This window comes from Anguilla anguilla, chromosome 2 (genome assembly GCF_013347855.1).
Source record: "Anguilla anguilla isolate fAngAng1 chromosome 2, fAngAng1.pri, whole genome shotgun sequence".
NCBI classification, from domain to species: domain Eukaryota; kingdom Metazoa; phylum Chordata; class Actinopteri; order Anguilliformes; family Anguillidae; genus Anguilla; species Anguilla anguilla.
In genome coordinates this window covers 34148104-34166511 of record NC_049202.1, presented here as the reverse complement: position 1 = coordinate 34166511, position 18408 = coordinate 34148104, and the positions used below count along the sequence as shown (strand labels likewise).

The following is an 18408-nucleotide window of genomic DNA, read 5'->3' as shown; positions in this document are numbered from 1 at the left end:
CGCCATGTTGACGTGTCAGTGCGGGAGTACGGGTCACGCTGTTGAGAGAGGGGAAGTTTCAAAATCACTCACGTGCTGTTCTGAAAGCCTCAGGGCGGAAATGTGGTGAAACGGTTTTTTCGCAAGCGTTTCTCGTCCCACGCGCATTTCGGCATTTCTCCTTATCAGCCAGCGCCGCACCAGGTACCGTGGCCCCTGAGCGTACAATAGCATGCGGCGGCGTAGTGGAGGGGACGGTTTGAACCCGTGTGTCACTTCCTGTATTTTATCATGTTCGCTTTGTTTGGAATTCCATGGAGGAAGCTGCCCGTGCCTGCTTCCTGGGAGGAGTGAGGTTGGGAGTGTCCCTGCTGCCGTGGGAACTGGACTGAACCATTCTGGATTGTGCATTCAGCTTCTGTTTTATGACCACCATTTTGTCCCAGAAATAAACTGCTGCAGTACGTGGATGAGAATATCGGCCCTGAAAAGGAGCTGTTGTCAGAAAAGAATGTCGCAGTGGAATGTTTGCTTCAAAGCTGTCTTTGTACTGGCTGTTAATGCAGACATGTGTACGAATGTGTGTGTACTCTGGGAAACGAAGAGGCTCATTGGCTGAGATGTAGTTGGTTTTTGTGGTGGACATTTTTGTCATGCAATGTCACTCTCTCCCCCCATATAGGAAATGCTGATTTTAAATTTCTGGGCAGGGTTTTTTGTCTGCCACCCTCCATGACGTCTCTGGCCTAAACACAGGGTGTTGTAGGGAGGACAAGAAGAGCTTCTTCCTGAAATGTGTTTTTGTTTTTTTGTGATCTGATCTCAAACTGAAATGGAGTGAGCAGCTGGAAGGGCTGAAGTTCACACTGCCTGCTTTGTTCTCCCTTGCTCCCTCCTTCTCTCCCTATCTCTCTCTTGCTGTCTCTCCATCTCTTGCTCTCTCTCTCTCTCTCTCTCTCTCTTATGCTCTCATCACCACTCTTCTTCTGATTTGGAACACTAACCCTTTTCAAAAATAATGCGGTGCATTGTAATTGTGCTCTTCCCCTTCCCCACGGGTCTCCCCTTGTGTTAAGAAAAAGGGAATAGCTTCCCGTGTTTATTTATTTATTTAATCTTTAACAGTCCTTATTCTATACATTCCTGTTTCTGCATGCGTCATTTTAAACCGCTCTTCCCACCAGTGGTGTACCACTGTTTCTGCTGGCTTTAATTACAGTAGAATGGAAGTCATTCGGAAAATTTTTTTAAAAGCCCAAAAGCAAATTCCTCAAATGCACCAGCTGTTTTAAGCTCTGCTTATTGCTCTCTCTCTCTCTCTCTCTCTCTCTCTATTGTACATAAAATAATCCCTTCATCTTTGTACCTCCTTCCCACCCTCGTTCCATCTCTGTCTAGGTGCGTTTGACTGTCTGGGACTAAGCCAATCCTTACTGTCGCTACGTTACTCAGTCCTTGAGGCTGGGACTGCTGCCAAGTCTTTCCTAAATTACAGTAGACAATCAGTTAGAATGTAGCCCACGATCCTAGCCAGTGCCTGGCTGAAATATTATCTGAACAACGTACATTTCTCATTCTCATTAGGATAACTGAAGATCTTATGTTGTAAAAGTATGTATGTCACATTTCAGGTTCTCTCCCCTTGCTCAATATTTTCACATAATTGTGCTAAAACATGGTGAAACTCTCTCTCTTAATCACTCTTCACATCCTCCTGTCCAGCTCCCATTTTTGGGGTCATTGATGTCCTGTCAATGGGTCAGGGACTGCTTTGGCCACGCTGACCCATCAATACTCTGAATGGGTTGCTTGCCTAGCCTGTAGCGCTTGCTTCTGTGATTGCAAATGGCAGTGCCATTGCAGCATATGTACTGATGGAAGACACATGGCGAAGCTTAGACCCCCTCCTCTGTTCGGCCTGTACCGCGCTCCACGTCTTTACTGCCGGGAGTTTGCTCGAGGCAGTGAGCTGAAGTGCCTCGCCCAAGCGTTCTACGGAAGTCAAACAGAACAACTTTGCGGTGTTTCTCTAATGCCGCTCCATCATTACTGCCGAAGCAGCGTTCTGAGCCTGGGCCCTCCTGCGTCATTGGCGAAGCGGCGGTGCGAGAATGCCGCGGCGTGCGTTCCGGCGGGCGTACGGCGCGTCCGGTGCGATGGACGGCGGCCGCGGGGCAGCGGGCGTACCCTCAGAGGGCGTGTCCTGCGGTGTCTGCCTGGATTCCTCCGGTCCATCGGGCCTGGTGCGTGCGCTTAAAAAATGTTCCAGATGCCCTCTGTGCTGAGGGCAGGATCCTCCACGGAGCCGTGGTGTGAAGGGAAAGGACACCCTGGGGGGTGGGGAGGCAGCGCACTGTGCTTCTGAGGCACCCAAGGGTCCACAGGCTATGTGACTGTGCTCCAGAATGTGTACTTAACGGGTATGCAGTTATGCTCCTTGCTAGATGCTCAGACCGTTAGACAATTCGGCATCTGATACACTATACTTTACATCATAACGGCTCGTGCAGCTATCACATTCTGCTTTTACGATGCGTTTCTGTAATCGTCCATGTTGGACTTGCATCACTGTCACATTAAGAGGGGTTTGGCGGCGGCTGCTCTTCGTGGCTGTGTCTGTGCTCATTTGCCGTAGCTGTTGTCGAGGTGCGTCAGAACGTTTTGGTCGGCGGTGTCGGGTCAGCGCCCGGCACCACGAGTCACGTCTCGCATCGATGGCGTTCGCTACGCGCTGGCCGTTCCCGACGGTACTGCTGTTGATATGGGTTTGGCTGTGTACGCGCAGTTTAGGATGGGAACGTAGGGAAGGCTGCCACAAGCTTCGGAAAGAATAGACGCGGCTGCTTTTAATTGGTTTGCCTTTTTGAGGCAAGAGAACCTAAACGGTCGTATTCGTACCGGTCCAGAAGCCTGCGTGTGACATGAAGTTAACCCACAGTTACTCTGTCAGTGACTGGTTTTCCAGCCAACTGTATTGTTAAAGAATTTATTAGTAGCATTGTTGTATATGGCATATGTGACCTTTATTGGCCCACTGTTCTCTGCTCCCTCCAGCTATGCAGAGGGCTCAGTCATTCCCTCACTGTGAAGCACTCATATTTTTAGGCAAGCTGTTTTAGCAGCTGGCGTCCAGACCTCATTTTTATTGTGCGTGTGCGTGTGTGTCTATATCTATGTAATAACTTTTTTTGTATAGAAATATGTGTGACTGTGTGCGTGCGTGTGTGTGTGTGTGTGTGTGCGTCTGTCTGTCTGTGTGTCTGTGTGTGTGTGTATGTGTGTTTCTGTGTGTGTGTGTCCATGTGTCTGTGTGTGTGTGTCTATTTGTTTGTTTGTGTGTGTGTGTGTCTGTGTGTGTGTGTGTCCATGTGTCTGTGTGTGTGTATATGTGTGTTTCTGTGTGTGTGTGTGTGTGTGTGCGTGTGTGTGTGTGTGTGTGTGTGTGTGTGTGTGTGTGTGTGTATGTGCCCCTAATTTTCCCCTCTTAATCTGAGTGGAAAGGCTTTAACAGGCAGTGTGCTGTTGGTGTTTGAAGTGCCTGTGATCGGTGGTGTCTTCTGATTGGTGCAGCTGTTCCTTTCGGGCTCCTTCTGGGATGTTTTGTGACGTGAAGGCAGCTCACTGGGCCAGCAGAAAAAGGAGGGTTTTTAGAGAGGGAAATATCGGAAGGAGACAAGGCAGGGTCTCTGCAGCTGTTGACTTCTCTTTTGCACAGGAACTACTCATTTGAGGATTTGTAAAAATGAGACAAGACTGCTATAAGTGCATTGTCCGACAGTGTCTGCATTTTTTTATGTCTGTGTGGGAGGGGCTGAAGCATAAAGTGGAGGAGAGGGGGGAAGTGTGACATTTGAGCCGCTGTACCCAATCAGAATAAAGAAGAAGAAATAACTACTAAAAATAAACACTCAGAGACCTTTTGTACTGTAAGAATCGTCAGTGTACATAGCCTCTCATGGCTGCCAAAGCAACATTTGATCTTAATTGTTTTTCAAGAAAAGCTGAACATCAATATCTGTATAAACCAAACTGGAACGTTGCCCCACCCACAAAGGTAAAAGACCTGAAAAAAACATCTGAATGTGTTTTTTTCTGTATGGATATAATTCTTACCTCAGGGTGGAGGAAAACATAATGTGCTTGATCCCATCAATCCAAGCTGCTGTGTTCTCCTATGTGCCACGTGCGTACTATGAATGTGGAAACATGTTCAAACAGATAAGCTTCGGCTGAAAAATTCAGAGTAACGAATCAGGTTTCTCCTGCTGCTCTTTGTTTCTGACGTTTCGCCTCCGGCAGCAGATCCGCTTGGCCATTCGCAGAGTGTTCGGTGTAAACACTCCTGGGGAGGGCTTCTCGGAGCTTGCGCTAGCCTAAACAAACGGGAACTTTGAAATCACAAACCACGTCAGAACCGTTGCTTTCGTTACGTGACGCGAACACACCTTGTATTTAAGCCTCAGAAGGAAGCCGTGACCTTTTCTGGAAGTTCAGCAACTGAAAATCCACAGTCCACTTCTTCAGCTCCTGCTTGTTTTAGGAGCCAGTTCCCTCAGATTTTCTCTTCAGCATATGAAGCACATGCTCAATCGGATTCAGCTCGGATGAATGACTTAGCCAGTTTTGGCTTTGAAGAAACTCCTTTGTTGCTTTATCAGTATGTTTTGGATCATTGACCTGCTGTAGGATGAAATGCCTCCCAATGAGTTTGGAGGCATTTTCTTGAATTTGAGCAGATAATATTCTTCTGTGCGTATCACAATTAATTCTGCTGCTGCTATCAGCAGTTACATCATCAGTGATGACAAGTGATTTTTTTGCTCACAAGGTAAAATCATCGATGTGACCTTTGAGATTTTGAGAGACTTGTATCATTCAGAAATCCTTTTTTCCTGTGCTCCAAATGTGCACAGTATAGGGTAGGGCAGTTTAAAGTTATAATTTACCCCAATTACTTTTTACATTGTTCACACTTTTCAATGTGATTTTTTTTATATTGTCATATATCACTGTCTCCTCTGTACCTAGGGTTGTTACTAGGGTTGTTACTAGGGTTGTTACTAGGCAGCTGTTTCGTAGGTGACTAGGTGCATTAACTGTCTTAACGACTACTTGTATTTTTTCCATAGATTGCGTTGTTGCCGTTCTCGTTGTTAGTGTTAATCAGTTTAACCATCAGGGTCCAAGTTGAACTATGCGGTTGTTCCCTGCACTTGGACCGGTACTTCTCTCTAGGGTTTTCGACATACTTGTTCCTGGTTATGGTTATACACTTTGTTGTACGTCGCTCTGGATAAGAGCGTCTGCCAAATGCCTGTAATGTAATGTACCTGCGAAATGAACCGGCTTGTAAACGTGAAGGTGGATTTTCGAATCGTTTTTTTTTGCGCGTCCACCAAAAATAGTCCTACTGCTCCACGGGCGCCTCCAAAACGACAGCCGCGTGCGGCCGGCGGGACGAACGGGCCGGCGGCACATCAGCCCGCAGCTCAGCGTCGCGAAACCAGCTCCGGCGGCACCAGCAGCGCGACGTCTGGGACAGAGGAGAGGAACGTCTTTGGGCAAGGTGGCTCTGCCCTAGTTCCCCGGGCCCGCGCGACAGCCTTCCTCCGCGCCCGACGGCTCTGTCCTCGGACTCTCGTCCTTACTGTCGCTGCGCGGGCGGGCGGGGGCGTGCGCCCAGATTACCCGGAGTGCTCCCAAGCCATCGCAGTTACCGCGCTGTTACTGCTACCGTAGCCCTGAGAGGTAGGGGGCTGGGAGCTGGGAGTGGTTTCATAGGACGGAGTGTAGCACAGTGGGTAAGGAACTGGACTTGTAACCAAAAGGTCGCAGGTTCGATGTACCCTTGAGCAAGGTACTTCACCTGCATTGCTTCAGTATATATCCAGCTGTATAAATGGATACAATGTAAAATGCTATGTAAAAAAGTTGTGTAAGTCGCGCTGGATAAGAGCGTCTGCTAAATGCCTGTAATGTAATGTAATGTAATGGGGCAGTTAGACCTGCTGCTGCTCAGACATTGGAGCAGGCTTACTCTCACAGGATGTGAGGAGAAAAATAATGCACGAATAGGAAACAAACGAACAAACAATGCAGGCCCAAGCAGTGTTTTGCAAACCTTTTGTATCTGGCTGGGCGCTGACTCATAGGTATCAAGATCTTTAGTCAGCACCCCACCACCACAGACACCAACTTGTCCCCCATGACATCGGCTTTCCAGTGAAACCAAACATAATTACTCTGTAATCACCGAAGGTTTACATAATGCTCATCCAGTGGGATGTTTTGCAACTGAGCACTGTCTCTTTATCACACCCTACTGACAGCCTGTCAGCGCAGTAAACAGTCTGTTTTTCTGAGAAGGGGCACATTTCTGTAAACCGCCTTTCAGGTGATTCAGAGAGAGAGAGATATTCATAACCTTTGTGAGGCCAAAATTGCTGTGGCACACCAGATGCTTGGCCTTCTGCTTAATATTAAAACTCACTCCTTTTCAATTTATAAACATTGCATTTTCGTTCAAAGAATTATGCTTGCTCAATATTTTCAGATCACAAGCCAGGTCATGTGAATGATTGAGAGGGCCTCTAAGTGAGAGCTGTGGTTCACTGTGAACCTTCTACCATTTGTGGCGGATGAGAGCAGGGAGCACTGAGCATTATATTTTGTATGAGTGACTTCCTGTTATCATGGTGTATTTCCTGTTTCTTTCACCACCTTCAGTTTAAAGTCATCTCAACTTTTTGAACTGACCTCTACACTGCATATCTCATTTAGCAGTGTGTTGGTCTGGGCTCTTCAACTAAAGTTTCATGAGGGAAGACTTTTTGTGTATGCAGGTCAAACAATTTACACAATTTACATTTAACATAAGCAGAAGTTGTGTATGTGAATGATGAGCAACACAGACACATTTGTTAAAAATGCATAGCTATCATTTATCATATCCATCGCTAGCTATTATTTGTTTTATTGTGTCTGGTAAATCGTCATTTTAGAACATGTAGGCATCACTATGAAATAAATAAAAGTATTCTGAAAAATTTTTTTAAAATACGGGGAAAAAAACATGATCATAATCATAATCAATTGGAAATGGAAACATTAGTAACAGGAATAATAGTCGATTGTAACAGGGGAAGACAAGTGTTTTTATTTATCCATGGTACCAATGCATTTTGTGACTGTCCAGATGCTGGACACAATATTGTTTTTGATTCACATTAAAAAAATAATTCTCAGCGGTCAAAGGGCCAACCTTTTGTCAACCGACTGGCCCACTTTTGGCCCCCAAGCTACTAGTTGATTGGCCTTGATGTAGGCCCTCCTCAGATAAACAGATTGCAATTTATTTTCCATTAAGTGAAATTTGAATGCACCTCAACCTAACCGAAGTTGAACTGTAGATATTAGTTTATTGTGAAAATCTTCACGTTATTTATCCCCACCAGCATTACATATATCATAGCTAGAACTTTTGGAATGGGTGTGGGGATTGGTCCATGAATACTGATAAACTTGTCTCCTATTAGTATAGGAAATGTGAAGGAATGCGATAAAAGGCTGGATGTTCATATGACAGGGAGAAAGTTCTGGCACATTTGGAAAACGCCATTGTCTGCAGTGGAATGCAGTTTCCACTGAAAGTCGTGCTTTGAAGCACGAGGGTTACTGGTCAGTTGGTGATATCACACTGCCAGATCAGAGTCTGTCCTTGGTGTCTCTGCTGTCATACCACATCAGGACTGGAATGAGGATAATGGACTTAATTGACACTAAACTGATATGACTCCTTGTTTGTGAGGGGAAGTTAGTGTTACAGTGGGTTCCTGTTGATGTAAAAATGACTCCATGTGGTATGCGTAATACACATTAAGTGCTTCATATTTTACACCTTACATGCACTTTGCACCCACAACAGCCGAGTCTTTAGTTTGGCAGTTCTTCTAACGCACAGACTTGTTCTCCCGGACCCAGCCCTAAATTTCCCTGCCGAGAGAGGTAGTGTATCTCCGGCTCGTCAGACAGGTCAGCTTTACGTGAAGTCGAGCGCTATGACATCTACGTCTGCCCAGTCAGTTTAGAATATCGTTGCGTCGCAGCGCAGGCGGATCAATGCAGCGTGACTGCGAGCCTGATTTATTCATCCTCTCTCACTCTTTCGCGCTCTAATGTCACCGTGTCCTTTTTTTGTCCGCCTGAGGGACAGAGCCGGCTCTGTGGCTGCCAGCTGCCAGCTCGCGTCACACGGCAACTGCGCGCTCTCCCCGCCCTGCCAAGTGTCCGCTGGTCGTGTAGTTCCCCACTGCGACGCCCCTGCGCAACGCGTGAGCCCATTTTAAGCTCTGGTGTAGCTCTGTGCTACGGAAGCACTGCGGCGTGTCTGAAGGCCCAGCGTAACCCAGGATACGGTCTTAAGCACTAAGTGCTGCTCTGTGAGTGGGCCTGCTGGAACACTGCTGCAGAGCTACCGGACCGCTTGAATCAGGTTAGCTAGATGTTGTGGAAGATGTGAGGAGGGCAGGGCCAGGTGTCAGGCCTGTCCCCTATGTCCCCCCCAGCTGAAACTGCAGCTAGTTTCCTGGCAGAAACATTGCTCTAACCCCACTTTTTAAGGGGAGTAATTGTATCTCCCCCTGCTTTGGCTGTGATACTTTGGTTTTTTACGGTAAGTTCTGTTGCACAGGGGGTGTTCGTTCTCTAGTTTCAAGGTGCAAGGATCCTGGTAGTTACCGTAAATTATAAATGGATCCCTGGTTCAGTTGATACATATGAGTCGACTGGTGTTTACTAGAACTGTAGACCTCCAGGCAGGCGTGTTAATTGTTGTCAAAATCACAGAGAGATAATGGTCGTGAATCCTGACTCTGGACAGGAACAAAGAAAGGTCTACGTCACAATCCCCATTTGCGCCTGACCTTTGCCTGCCTTTTTAAGAAAATATGTGTGGTTTCTATAGTAACCGGGCCAGGACTGGTAAAGGGAGCATTGTGTGCGTCCATGTTGTTTTCTGCTCTCGTACGAGTGTTAGACAGCTATAACATCATCATCATAAACTGGGGGAAATAAGCGGGGTGACCGGTGGTGCCACTCTGCCCAGTGGTCAGACCCGAACGCGCCGAAGGGAGCAGCCGCTTCGCGGGCTTCCGGCGGGAATTCTAAGCGGCGGCCTCAGAAACAGGAAGCACTCCACCTCGTGCCGTTCTTATTATCCCTTGCCCCCATCACCCTCCTCATGCGACGCATCCCTTCCCAATGCCGGCCTGGATCCGCTGGGAAACTGGAAGGGACGGAGAAGGCGGCGGCTGCCGTGGGGGTGAAGCTGGCCACACCGCACCGGCTGCAGGGTGCCCCCCCGTCACTAGCCAGCCGGGGCCAGGCAGCGATCGGTTACGTATGAAAGGCCGGGCTGTCTGTTTGCTTTTCTGTACGTGGAGCCGCATTCCTCAGAGTCCATCGCTGCCATAGGGCAGGCAGCCTATGAAGACTCTTAAGCCACCGTTTCCATGAAAACGCAGAAAACTCTGATTGTGGTGCAGGCGGGAGGATTTGTGGGACTACCTGGTCCGGGAGCAAGGTTGGGCGACAGGGGGGTGGGGTATCTCAAGCCTTCTGTCGCTGTCCTGTGACCTACTACTGCTCACAAGCAGAGCAACATCCCTTAATCCCAGTGTTTATCCCCAAATCAACAGACCCACGTGCTGCGACACACCACATTTGGCTCCGCGTCCGTCTCTCTCGCTGAAATATGGAGGGTGGAGGTGGTGGGGGTGGGGGGGGCGAATGTGGGGGTTACCATGACCAGCTGTATCAGTTGGGTTGTCCCAATTTAGATCAGGGTAGCGTTTTCCCCTCCCAAAAGACAGGCTGTTCATGTAGACCAGGGTCCTGTAGAGATCTCGTTGAGCTGCTAATCATTAGTGTGCCAAGTTAGGGTTGATTTAAAAACCTACAGGATGGTAGATCTCCAGGAACGGGGTTGGGCACTGTGGCTTAGAGATTGCGGCATTGCCTGTGCAGAATGTGTTGTTTGGCCCATCGTTTCTACTCAAGAGTGGTTTGTCGATGGCTTTTTATACTTTCCCGGGAGGTCTGTGTGCCCCTTGCTTTAGATGAGGGCATTTCAACCTTTTCTGATTCCGGGATCCCCACCCAGGCTCAAAGGCATCCAGGGGAGCCCCCATCATAAAAAGGGTTATATTTAAAAGAAGGTTTTATATTTTGAAATATTTCCCCACATCTATACATAGTAACTGCATATCAAATCTGGCTAGGGACCCCCTGCAGTACCTTCAAGGACCCCCTCTAGTTCACAAACCCCCTGTTGAAAACCTGGGCTTTAGATATAATACAGTAAAAGAAGATATGTTCTTTCTCCTTTATGTACAACATTGAGGATTCTTTAGTTGTGGAGGAGGTTGGAATTTAGATTTTCTTATCATTTAATGTCAATCAAAAATGTCTTCCCACGTAAATCTTCTGATGGTCAATGACCGTGTGCCAATAATGTTTGAGATGATATGAAGGGTTCACATTGACAGAGTTTAATACAGGTGATGGTCTGTCCTTCTCCAACTGGCCTGCGCTCTACCTCCTGCTAATGATAATAATGCCCAGCTAATACCAGCTTAGGGTTTTAGCTGTGATCACTGATCATGCCATGAAGAAACAGCCCATTCAATAGGGAGGGAAGGAGTGATCTATGACTGCTGGCCCCTCGGTGACCCCCGTGTCCTCAATCTGTCTCCCTTACTCTGAGTGACTGCTGAAGCCCCCCTGCATCTCCATCTCCTTCTCCATCTGCATAGATCAGCCACTGTCCAATTCCCCCAAGCTGTAACACTTGAGAGTTATGATGTATCCATGGGCAGTGTACAACAGTTGACAGCAGTTGTTATTTTTAAATTAGATTTTTAAAAATGTATCAGTTAAAATTCTTATATTATAAACATATTTTTTTATGTTTGCTGAGTTTTTCCTTGGTTTTGAGTATGCACAGATACACTACATGGCCAAAAGTATGTGGACACCTGACATTCAACATCTCATCCAAAATTATGGGCATTAATATGGAGTTGGTCCACCCTTTGCTGCTATAACAACCTCTACTCTACTTGGGAAGGCTTTATACTAGATTGCTGCAGGGATTTGCTTCCATTCAGCCAGAAGAGCATTAGTGAGGTCGGGCACTCATTGAGCGCTTAGGCCTGGCTTGCAGTTGGCTTTCCGATTCATCCCAAAGGCATGGACGGAGTGTAGCACAGTGGGTAAGGAACTAGACTTGTAACCGAAAGGTCGCAGGTTCGATTCCCGGGTAGGACACTGTCGTTGTACCCTTGAGCAAGGTACTTAACCGAAATTGCTTCAGTATATATCCAGCTGTATAAATGGATACAATGTAAAATGCTATGTAAAAAAGTTGTGTACGTCGCTCTGGATAAGAGCGTCTGCTAAATGCCTGTAATGTAATGTAATGTGTTGAATGGCGTTGAAGTCTGGGCTCTGTGCAGGCCAGTTTCTATATGAACCTTGTTCTGTACCCGGAGGCATTGTCATTCTGAAACAGGAAGGGGTCTTCTACAAACTGTTGGGTAAGCTCAAAATTGTTTGGAATGTGATTGTATGCTGTAGCATTAAGATTTGCCTTCACTGGAACTAAGGCACCGAGCACAAACCATGAAAAACAGCTCCAGACCAAGGAGTGTCCAGATACTTTTGGTCATATTGTGTACATGTAAGTACTACCACATTCTGATTTGGTTGATAGCGTTACGTGTAGTTTATGAATATTAGACCACATGTAGAGTGCCCTTCTCATGATGAAGTGTGCCACGACAGAATACCTCAGCCTCGATTTCTGCTTCCTCTACAATCTGTCCTTAAGTCAGACAATTACTGCACTTGGCTGACATGTATAAAAATCTTAATAAGAGTGGAACCAGTGGAGATTCTCCTCCCAACAAGATCGCTTTTCTGCTTCCCTGTCATTTCAACCAATGAATCACAGGGTCAGCACTATTGCAATAACTTGTGAAAATAAACTGAAGAGGCATGCTTTGATCCCTGGGCCAATCAGCGGCTTCCACCTCAGGATTACTGCTGTGATCTGTGCTTTAATGCCTTATTCTGACCTGACCTTTTGGTTTGGCGAGAGGTCCATATGGCAGTATGTTTGGATCAAGTTGTATGCTGCCTTAACCAAAACACACACACACACACACATGCAGACGTGTGCACATATACACAAAGTGTGTTTCAATGCCAGAAGAGTGAAGGTTTAGTAGTGCAAAGTGTAGACATGCCAGTGTTATCTGCCAGTTTTATTACACATTGAGAACTGTTTTCTACCTCATCTGCCCTTCCTGTTCTATTACCTTTTGATTTGGTAGTGCTGCTGGGGCCAGTCTTTGGGTCATACCACATTGGGTCATACCGTCATTGGCTGGCTGGTCTAATCGCTGCCACATTGCCACAGCCACTCTTTTACTGCAAAGTGCTGACTGTGACTGGTTTTGGGCAGTTTCAGCTGAATTCTATATCCATGGGTGGTGGGGGTTGCGGGTTTCGAAGGGGGGCAGCGCTACTGTAGTGTATATCTGACAGCATTTGTAATTCAGTCTGCTGCCAAATGCCCTCTTTACAATATCTCTGAATGTGTGCCTTTGAATCTGACTTGTGAGCTCTGGTTGCAGTACTGCCAGAATTTTCTATAGCATTAAGGAAATAAAACAGAAGCAACTCTCCATGCCCAATGTAGGATTGTCACACCACATTTACAGACTCTTGAGACACTGTAAAGAGAAATCTGGTATGGAGGTGCGTTAACCTGTTCTTAGTGTCTTGGGCCATTGGATTAGAGATCAGAGTCGCTGATATGTGGGGACCAAACAGACAGTTTGTTGGTTCATTTAAAATGTGGTCATTATTTGTAACATTACTTGAGGAGCTGCAGTTTTTTTCAGTGAAGGTTAAACATTGGTTATTTTAAATACAATAAAATAACCAAATACATAACCGTTACATGAATGTTTCTTAAATTGAGTTTGTTAGTAGGTACATGGATGAAAACCATGATGTGTAGGTCAGAAGTCGGATATTAAGGCGAACGTGTTTTTGAATGGCAGTGCTTCAGTCAATGTAGATTCTGGGTGTTCGGACAGTGTAAAGAAACCGTGGTGACCAGTGGCACCGGCCTCCTTTCCTCCGGGATCATCCCAGAAACCTACACAACAGAAACTTCTCGCCACAACTTCTAGACCAGAGTGAATTGTGAGCAGGAAATTGTGGCAAGGCCATTTGTGCCAATGATTCCTGAACAAAATGCTTCATGGACATTGCCATTTTTTGTTGTATTTTAGGAGGGTTTGTGAAATTATGTGGGGAGCATAACACATCTGGAGATGTAAAATTTTTGTGGGCATGTCATTTGTATTACTTCTCAAAGTTCCTTCTTATTACTTGACCTGTTCGTACAAGAAGATACTTATTTCTGTGTACTACTGTGTATATTATATATTGTTTTTTTGTAAATTCATCCATTGTTATCAGCCCAATAAGCAATTGCACAGCACTGGTGATCTGTGTATTATTACTGGTTTTCAAGTGGCTATTGGTAGGGGGTCTGTTCTGTAGAACAGTGAGAATACGGCATGACTGAAATGTCTGCCCTCTAACTGCAGCAACAAGGAACAATCCCATGTCAAAATGCACAACTGCTTCGCTGGGCAGTTGCTATGGAGACGGAGCCACGTGACCAGAAGATAGCATTCAAGCAAACAAGCAAAGAACTGCTGCTCGTTGTTTACAAGCTGAGAAAAAGAAGAGAGCAACAGAAAGATGAAAAAAGGAATAAGACGAGAGGGTTCAATGGGAAGGAAAAGAGAGAAAGGGAGCGAAAAAGAGAGAAAGGGAAGAGGGGGACAGGGGAGTAGGAGAGAGACGAGGGAATGGGAGGGGAAATGGATAATTATGAGGTTCCGTGGAATAGACCAGGAAGGTCTCATTGGTGAAAAATTGATGCTACTTGGCAGGGAGGAGGGAGATACAAACTGAGAGAGATGAAAAGAGAGGAGTGGAAGATAGAAGGCAATGGGTCAGAAAGGGTGGTAAACATCCCTTTTATCCTCCTGTTTCATTTATTCAGTTTGTAATTAACACCTGTTCTCCGTTATCATTGGCGTCATGAGTGTACAGTGTTGCCTGATACACTATCCCGGATCCTTTACACCACTGTGAAGTCATCCGAGTGTATTGCAGTAACAATATCAAAGCAGTTGCGGAGGTTGCTGTACTTAACTCCCAGTTGAATTGATGATGGTTCAACGGTAGCATTTGTACTGGTTCTGTGAGATTACTCAGAAAGTAAATACATAATGATGGAGGAAGCCCATCCATAGTTCTTGTAGGCAGGTATCATGCAGATTATTTTATTAACCATGAAATTGTGTTTGCCCTAAAGACTGAAAAAATGAGGTATCCTAATCTTTGATTGTGATTGGTCTTTGTCAAGCATGTAATTCCATATGGTGAGATTGTAAGCTCAATTGTTGAAGATGAAATTGCTCGATTGGCTCCACTCTGAGTTTATGGTTTTGTTGCAGTTAAAACCTGGGGCAAGGATATTGCCTTCCAGAATAGAGTGAAAAAATAAATGCTTTATTTAAAACGAGATATTTTTTTCTGGCAAATTTGCGGCACGTTTATCACAGTTACATTGTTGCCTGAAAGTCCAGAATAGCTTTGTTGTTTCCAAATGTGCCCCCCATATAAACACATGCACACACACACACACACACAAACACTTAAGTGTGTTTATAGTCTGTAGTTAAATGTCTATATTCATCTCCATCATCCTCAGACTGTCTCCAATTAAGAGACAATTACCACAACCTACTTGTGTTACACCTAGCATTGTCCTGTTTTATTTTGAACCCAAAGTAACCTGACTCATCTATGCCCAGCATAACAACTCATAATGTGTCCCTTGTCTCAAAATACCCATTGCTGAGGTAAACATTATGCTGCACTGGACAGAAGGGGGCATTTTTCAAAATGGCTTCTGCAGAGTGATGGCATTTTATATTTAGGAAATTAGGAAAAGGGGAATGTCCTTAGATCATTTCAGAAAAGTATGTGTGAGAGCAGTGAGGGAATGTTTTGACCACAAAGATGGAAGTCGCCAGCACCTATTACTTTCACATTATCTCTCTCAGGGGGGTGGAGTTACGCTGATCGGTATGGCTACTGTAAATAATTTTGGCCAGCCTAAACAGTTAGACTCCTAACTGAGATGCCTATATGGTGGTCTATATTGAGATCGAGGAGCTCACATTAGATCCAGGATTTATGATGGGTTGAAAAAAGCTATATGCTTTATGACCATTGCAGCCATTTTGGAATCTGGCAGTGCCCAAATGCTTAGCCTTGCATGTGATTGATTGGCTACAACGTAATATTCAATATTATGTGGAACATACTGTTACTGTTTTCTACCTTATTGACATAGAAATCATCATTGATGGAGGGGGTTATCCATGAATAGATAATATCTTTTAAAATTTACTTCCTGTTTTGTCATGTTAATAAATATCAGAATGTGAAGAATATCACGCTTCACATTTTATGATCACACTAGATATGAATCACCAAATTTTATGAGCCCAAGACTTGCAATCCTTAGCCGTGAAGTTTTTCTTGTCAGGAGCTTATTACAGTGTAATTTCTGCTATTAGAGTAGATGAATTGTACTCTTACGCAGCCCTTTCACAATGCAGAAACTGATTGTGAACGTGAGGCTGCGAAACAAAATGGTGGTCGGCTGCCCGCCTCATCCACTGTAACCCTCCCGCCTTTCTCCCAGGTCTTCACAACCTACTCCAACGAGGACTACGACCGGCGCAATGACGACGTGGACCCCATGGCGGCCTCGGCCGAGTACGAGCTGGAGAAGAGGGTGGAGCGGCTGGACCTTTTCCCCGTGGAGCTGGAGAAAGGTGCGGCCTTCTCGGGAGGCCGAAACGCCCCGCCCGCGCCGCTCTGCGCGTCCGCGTCGAACCAGCCGGGCGCGTTTAACGTCGGTCAGAGATGCACGCGTTCGTATACCGAGCTTGTGTTCCGTTTTGCCTTCGCTCAGACGGAGACGGCCTGGGGATCAGCATCATCGGGATGGGCGCGGGGGCGGACATGGGCCTGGAGAAGCTGGGCATCTTTGTGAAGACGGTCACCGAGGGAGGGGCAGCACACAGAGATAACAGGTACTGAAAGAGGGGGGGGGGGGGGGGGGGGGGGGGGGTCTTTCAGTTTTTGATCTTCCCAGAAACATCATGCCATTGCTCATTACAGAGAGAATCTACAGTTTGCATTTAAAAAGAACACTTTTTTGAGATTGATGTCAAAGGGTCAGTACCCTGTGATGTTGTGGTGTCGGTTTAGTTTACAGGGGCGGACACTGCTCCTTTCAGTCTGTTTAGCAGGATCTAATTGTGTGTCTCATTGTGGCCTTTCCTATAGCATCTGCTAGGGGTATGACTTCTAAGTGTTTAAGCACTGAATGTTGAAATCGCTGAACATTCAGGAAAATCTCTACATTATGCACATCAATGAGAGCTTTCTCTGTGAAAAGGTGCAACAAATGTAGGCCAGAAAATCTGACTAGCAGTGTTACTGTTCTTATTGAAGGAAAGCTTTCTTGACATTTTCTTTTTTGTTACTTCAATAAATATTAATCTAATATTTTGCCCGTACTTTATTTTGTCGAGTATTTATCTTTTTTAAAGTTTCACTAAACCCAACACCTTGTTACTCTTGTATCCTGTCAATGCATCTTGAGTTTTTCACTCTGTACTACCCATCATAAGGTGCTTTTCCATGATTTGCACGGTTATATAGGCCGCATTATTTTTGTTTCTGAAGTCCGCTCTGTGATTTTTCACGTTAAAAGCACATCCTGTCTGTAGTTTGGGTATCGCGTCAGTTTAAACTGGATTTTTGCAAATTTATAAAAACAAAATCCCCCCGACCTAGTAGTTTTTAAAACATTCAATTACATTTTTGGCACCATGCAACCATTTGGCAATTTTCCATGTTTTGCCCATCCCTAGTATCAGTCCTCTCCCTAGCTCTCGTTATGAGGACAGAGGTCATACAGTAGTATCTGACTGACCAAGTAACCTGGAATAGAGTAGCTATAATTGGAGCCGTTACCAGGCTTTCCCCCTGAGTCACCCTGCAGTCATGCGTGGAGCCCAGCTGCCTGGGTTTGCCTGTCAGACTGAGGCTGCTGCTGCTGAGACAGTCACGCTACACCCGGTGGCGCTAGCACGCGCCGCTAAGTCTCCCTGCCGCGGGCTGTGAAAGCAGCACAGCGCGGTTCCTGCGCAGCTCTGCTGCGGCATGCAAGAGCAGTGCTAGCTATCGGAGTGAAAGGGGAAAGTGTTCAAGGCCTCAGACACCATCTGTAGTACCGTGCGGCGCAGCTCACCCTTAGGTAATCTTTTGCCCAGAGGCCAATCTTCAGAATGCGCGCTGCGTTAGGACCAATACGTTAGGGTTTTACTATAATCCTGCTGTAGCACTTTTCCTTTTGACTGAGTTGAGTGAATGAGTGTGTGAGCAAGTGAATAAGAACATTTTAGAGTGAGTAAGTGAGCAAGTGAGTGAATGACAAGTGAGTGACAAAAATTGCAAAGCAGAGAGAGTGAGCTTCTTCACCTTGTCTTCTCTCAGGATTCAAGTGAACGACCTGATCGTGGAGGTGGACGGCACCAGTTTGGTTGGGGTGACCCAAAGCTTCGCCGCGTCGGTCCTGAGGAACACCACAGGAACTGTTCGGTGAGGCCACACTTACCACGCACAGTGTCATAAGGCCCTCAGCCACTACAGTGAGCACGTTGTACCTCTGTACAGTGATTTCACATTAGATAAGAGCTTCTGCTAAATGACTGCATGTGATGTAGGCATTTAGCATCTTTAGCATTTGGTAAAAGATCACCCAGGGCCTTCAGTTGAAAAAATAAAAATGGACACAAAGTCACCTGTTTAGAAAAGCATTTCACGATGATGACATTTCCAGGGCTTGGCAAACTAGTGAATTATGGGAAATGGCCAATAGCCCCAAAATTGTTCACTGATTTTTGCCTGCTTCTTGCTGAACATCTCCTCTGCTAAGAGCGTTGAAGGTTTGGGTGTGGGCCCTGCATTGCGCCAGCAGTCCCTTTAAATGAAAACTTGGGAACCACAGAGTGCGAAAAGTTCATCCTTTACGTGAACACGAGGCAGAAAGAAAGCTTCAAAAATGATTAATCCAGTCAAATCGCTGTGGAAACGGCCGTCAAACGGGTCCCGGAGTCGACCCCCCACCCCCCCACCCCACCCCCGGCGGCCCTCCTCTGTCATCCTGCGCTCATTCATTATTAAGTGCCTGACGGT

At 46.0% G+C, this 18408-nt stretch overlaps 1 protein-coding gene across 8 annotated transcripts in view; it reads left to right on the top strand.

Annotated features, from left to right (window-relative positions):
* The window catches only part of LOC118221020 (neurabin-2-like), a 45234-nt gene that overhangs the window by 15407 nt on the left and 11419 nt on the right, over window positions 1-18408 (top strand). For all 8 annotated transcript variants that reach the window (XM_035405590.1, XM_035405589.1, XM_035405583.1 and 5 more), the window contains exons 3-5: window positions 15842-15974; window positions 16115-16235; window positions 17707-17811. In XM_035405590.1, the coding sequence (XP_035261481.1) occupies window positions 15842-15974; window positions 16115-16235; window positions 17707-17811 (359 nt within the window). The remainder of the gene's footprint in view (window positions 1-15841; window positions 15975-16114; window positions 16236-17706; window positions 17812-18408) is intronic.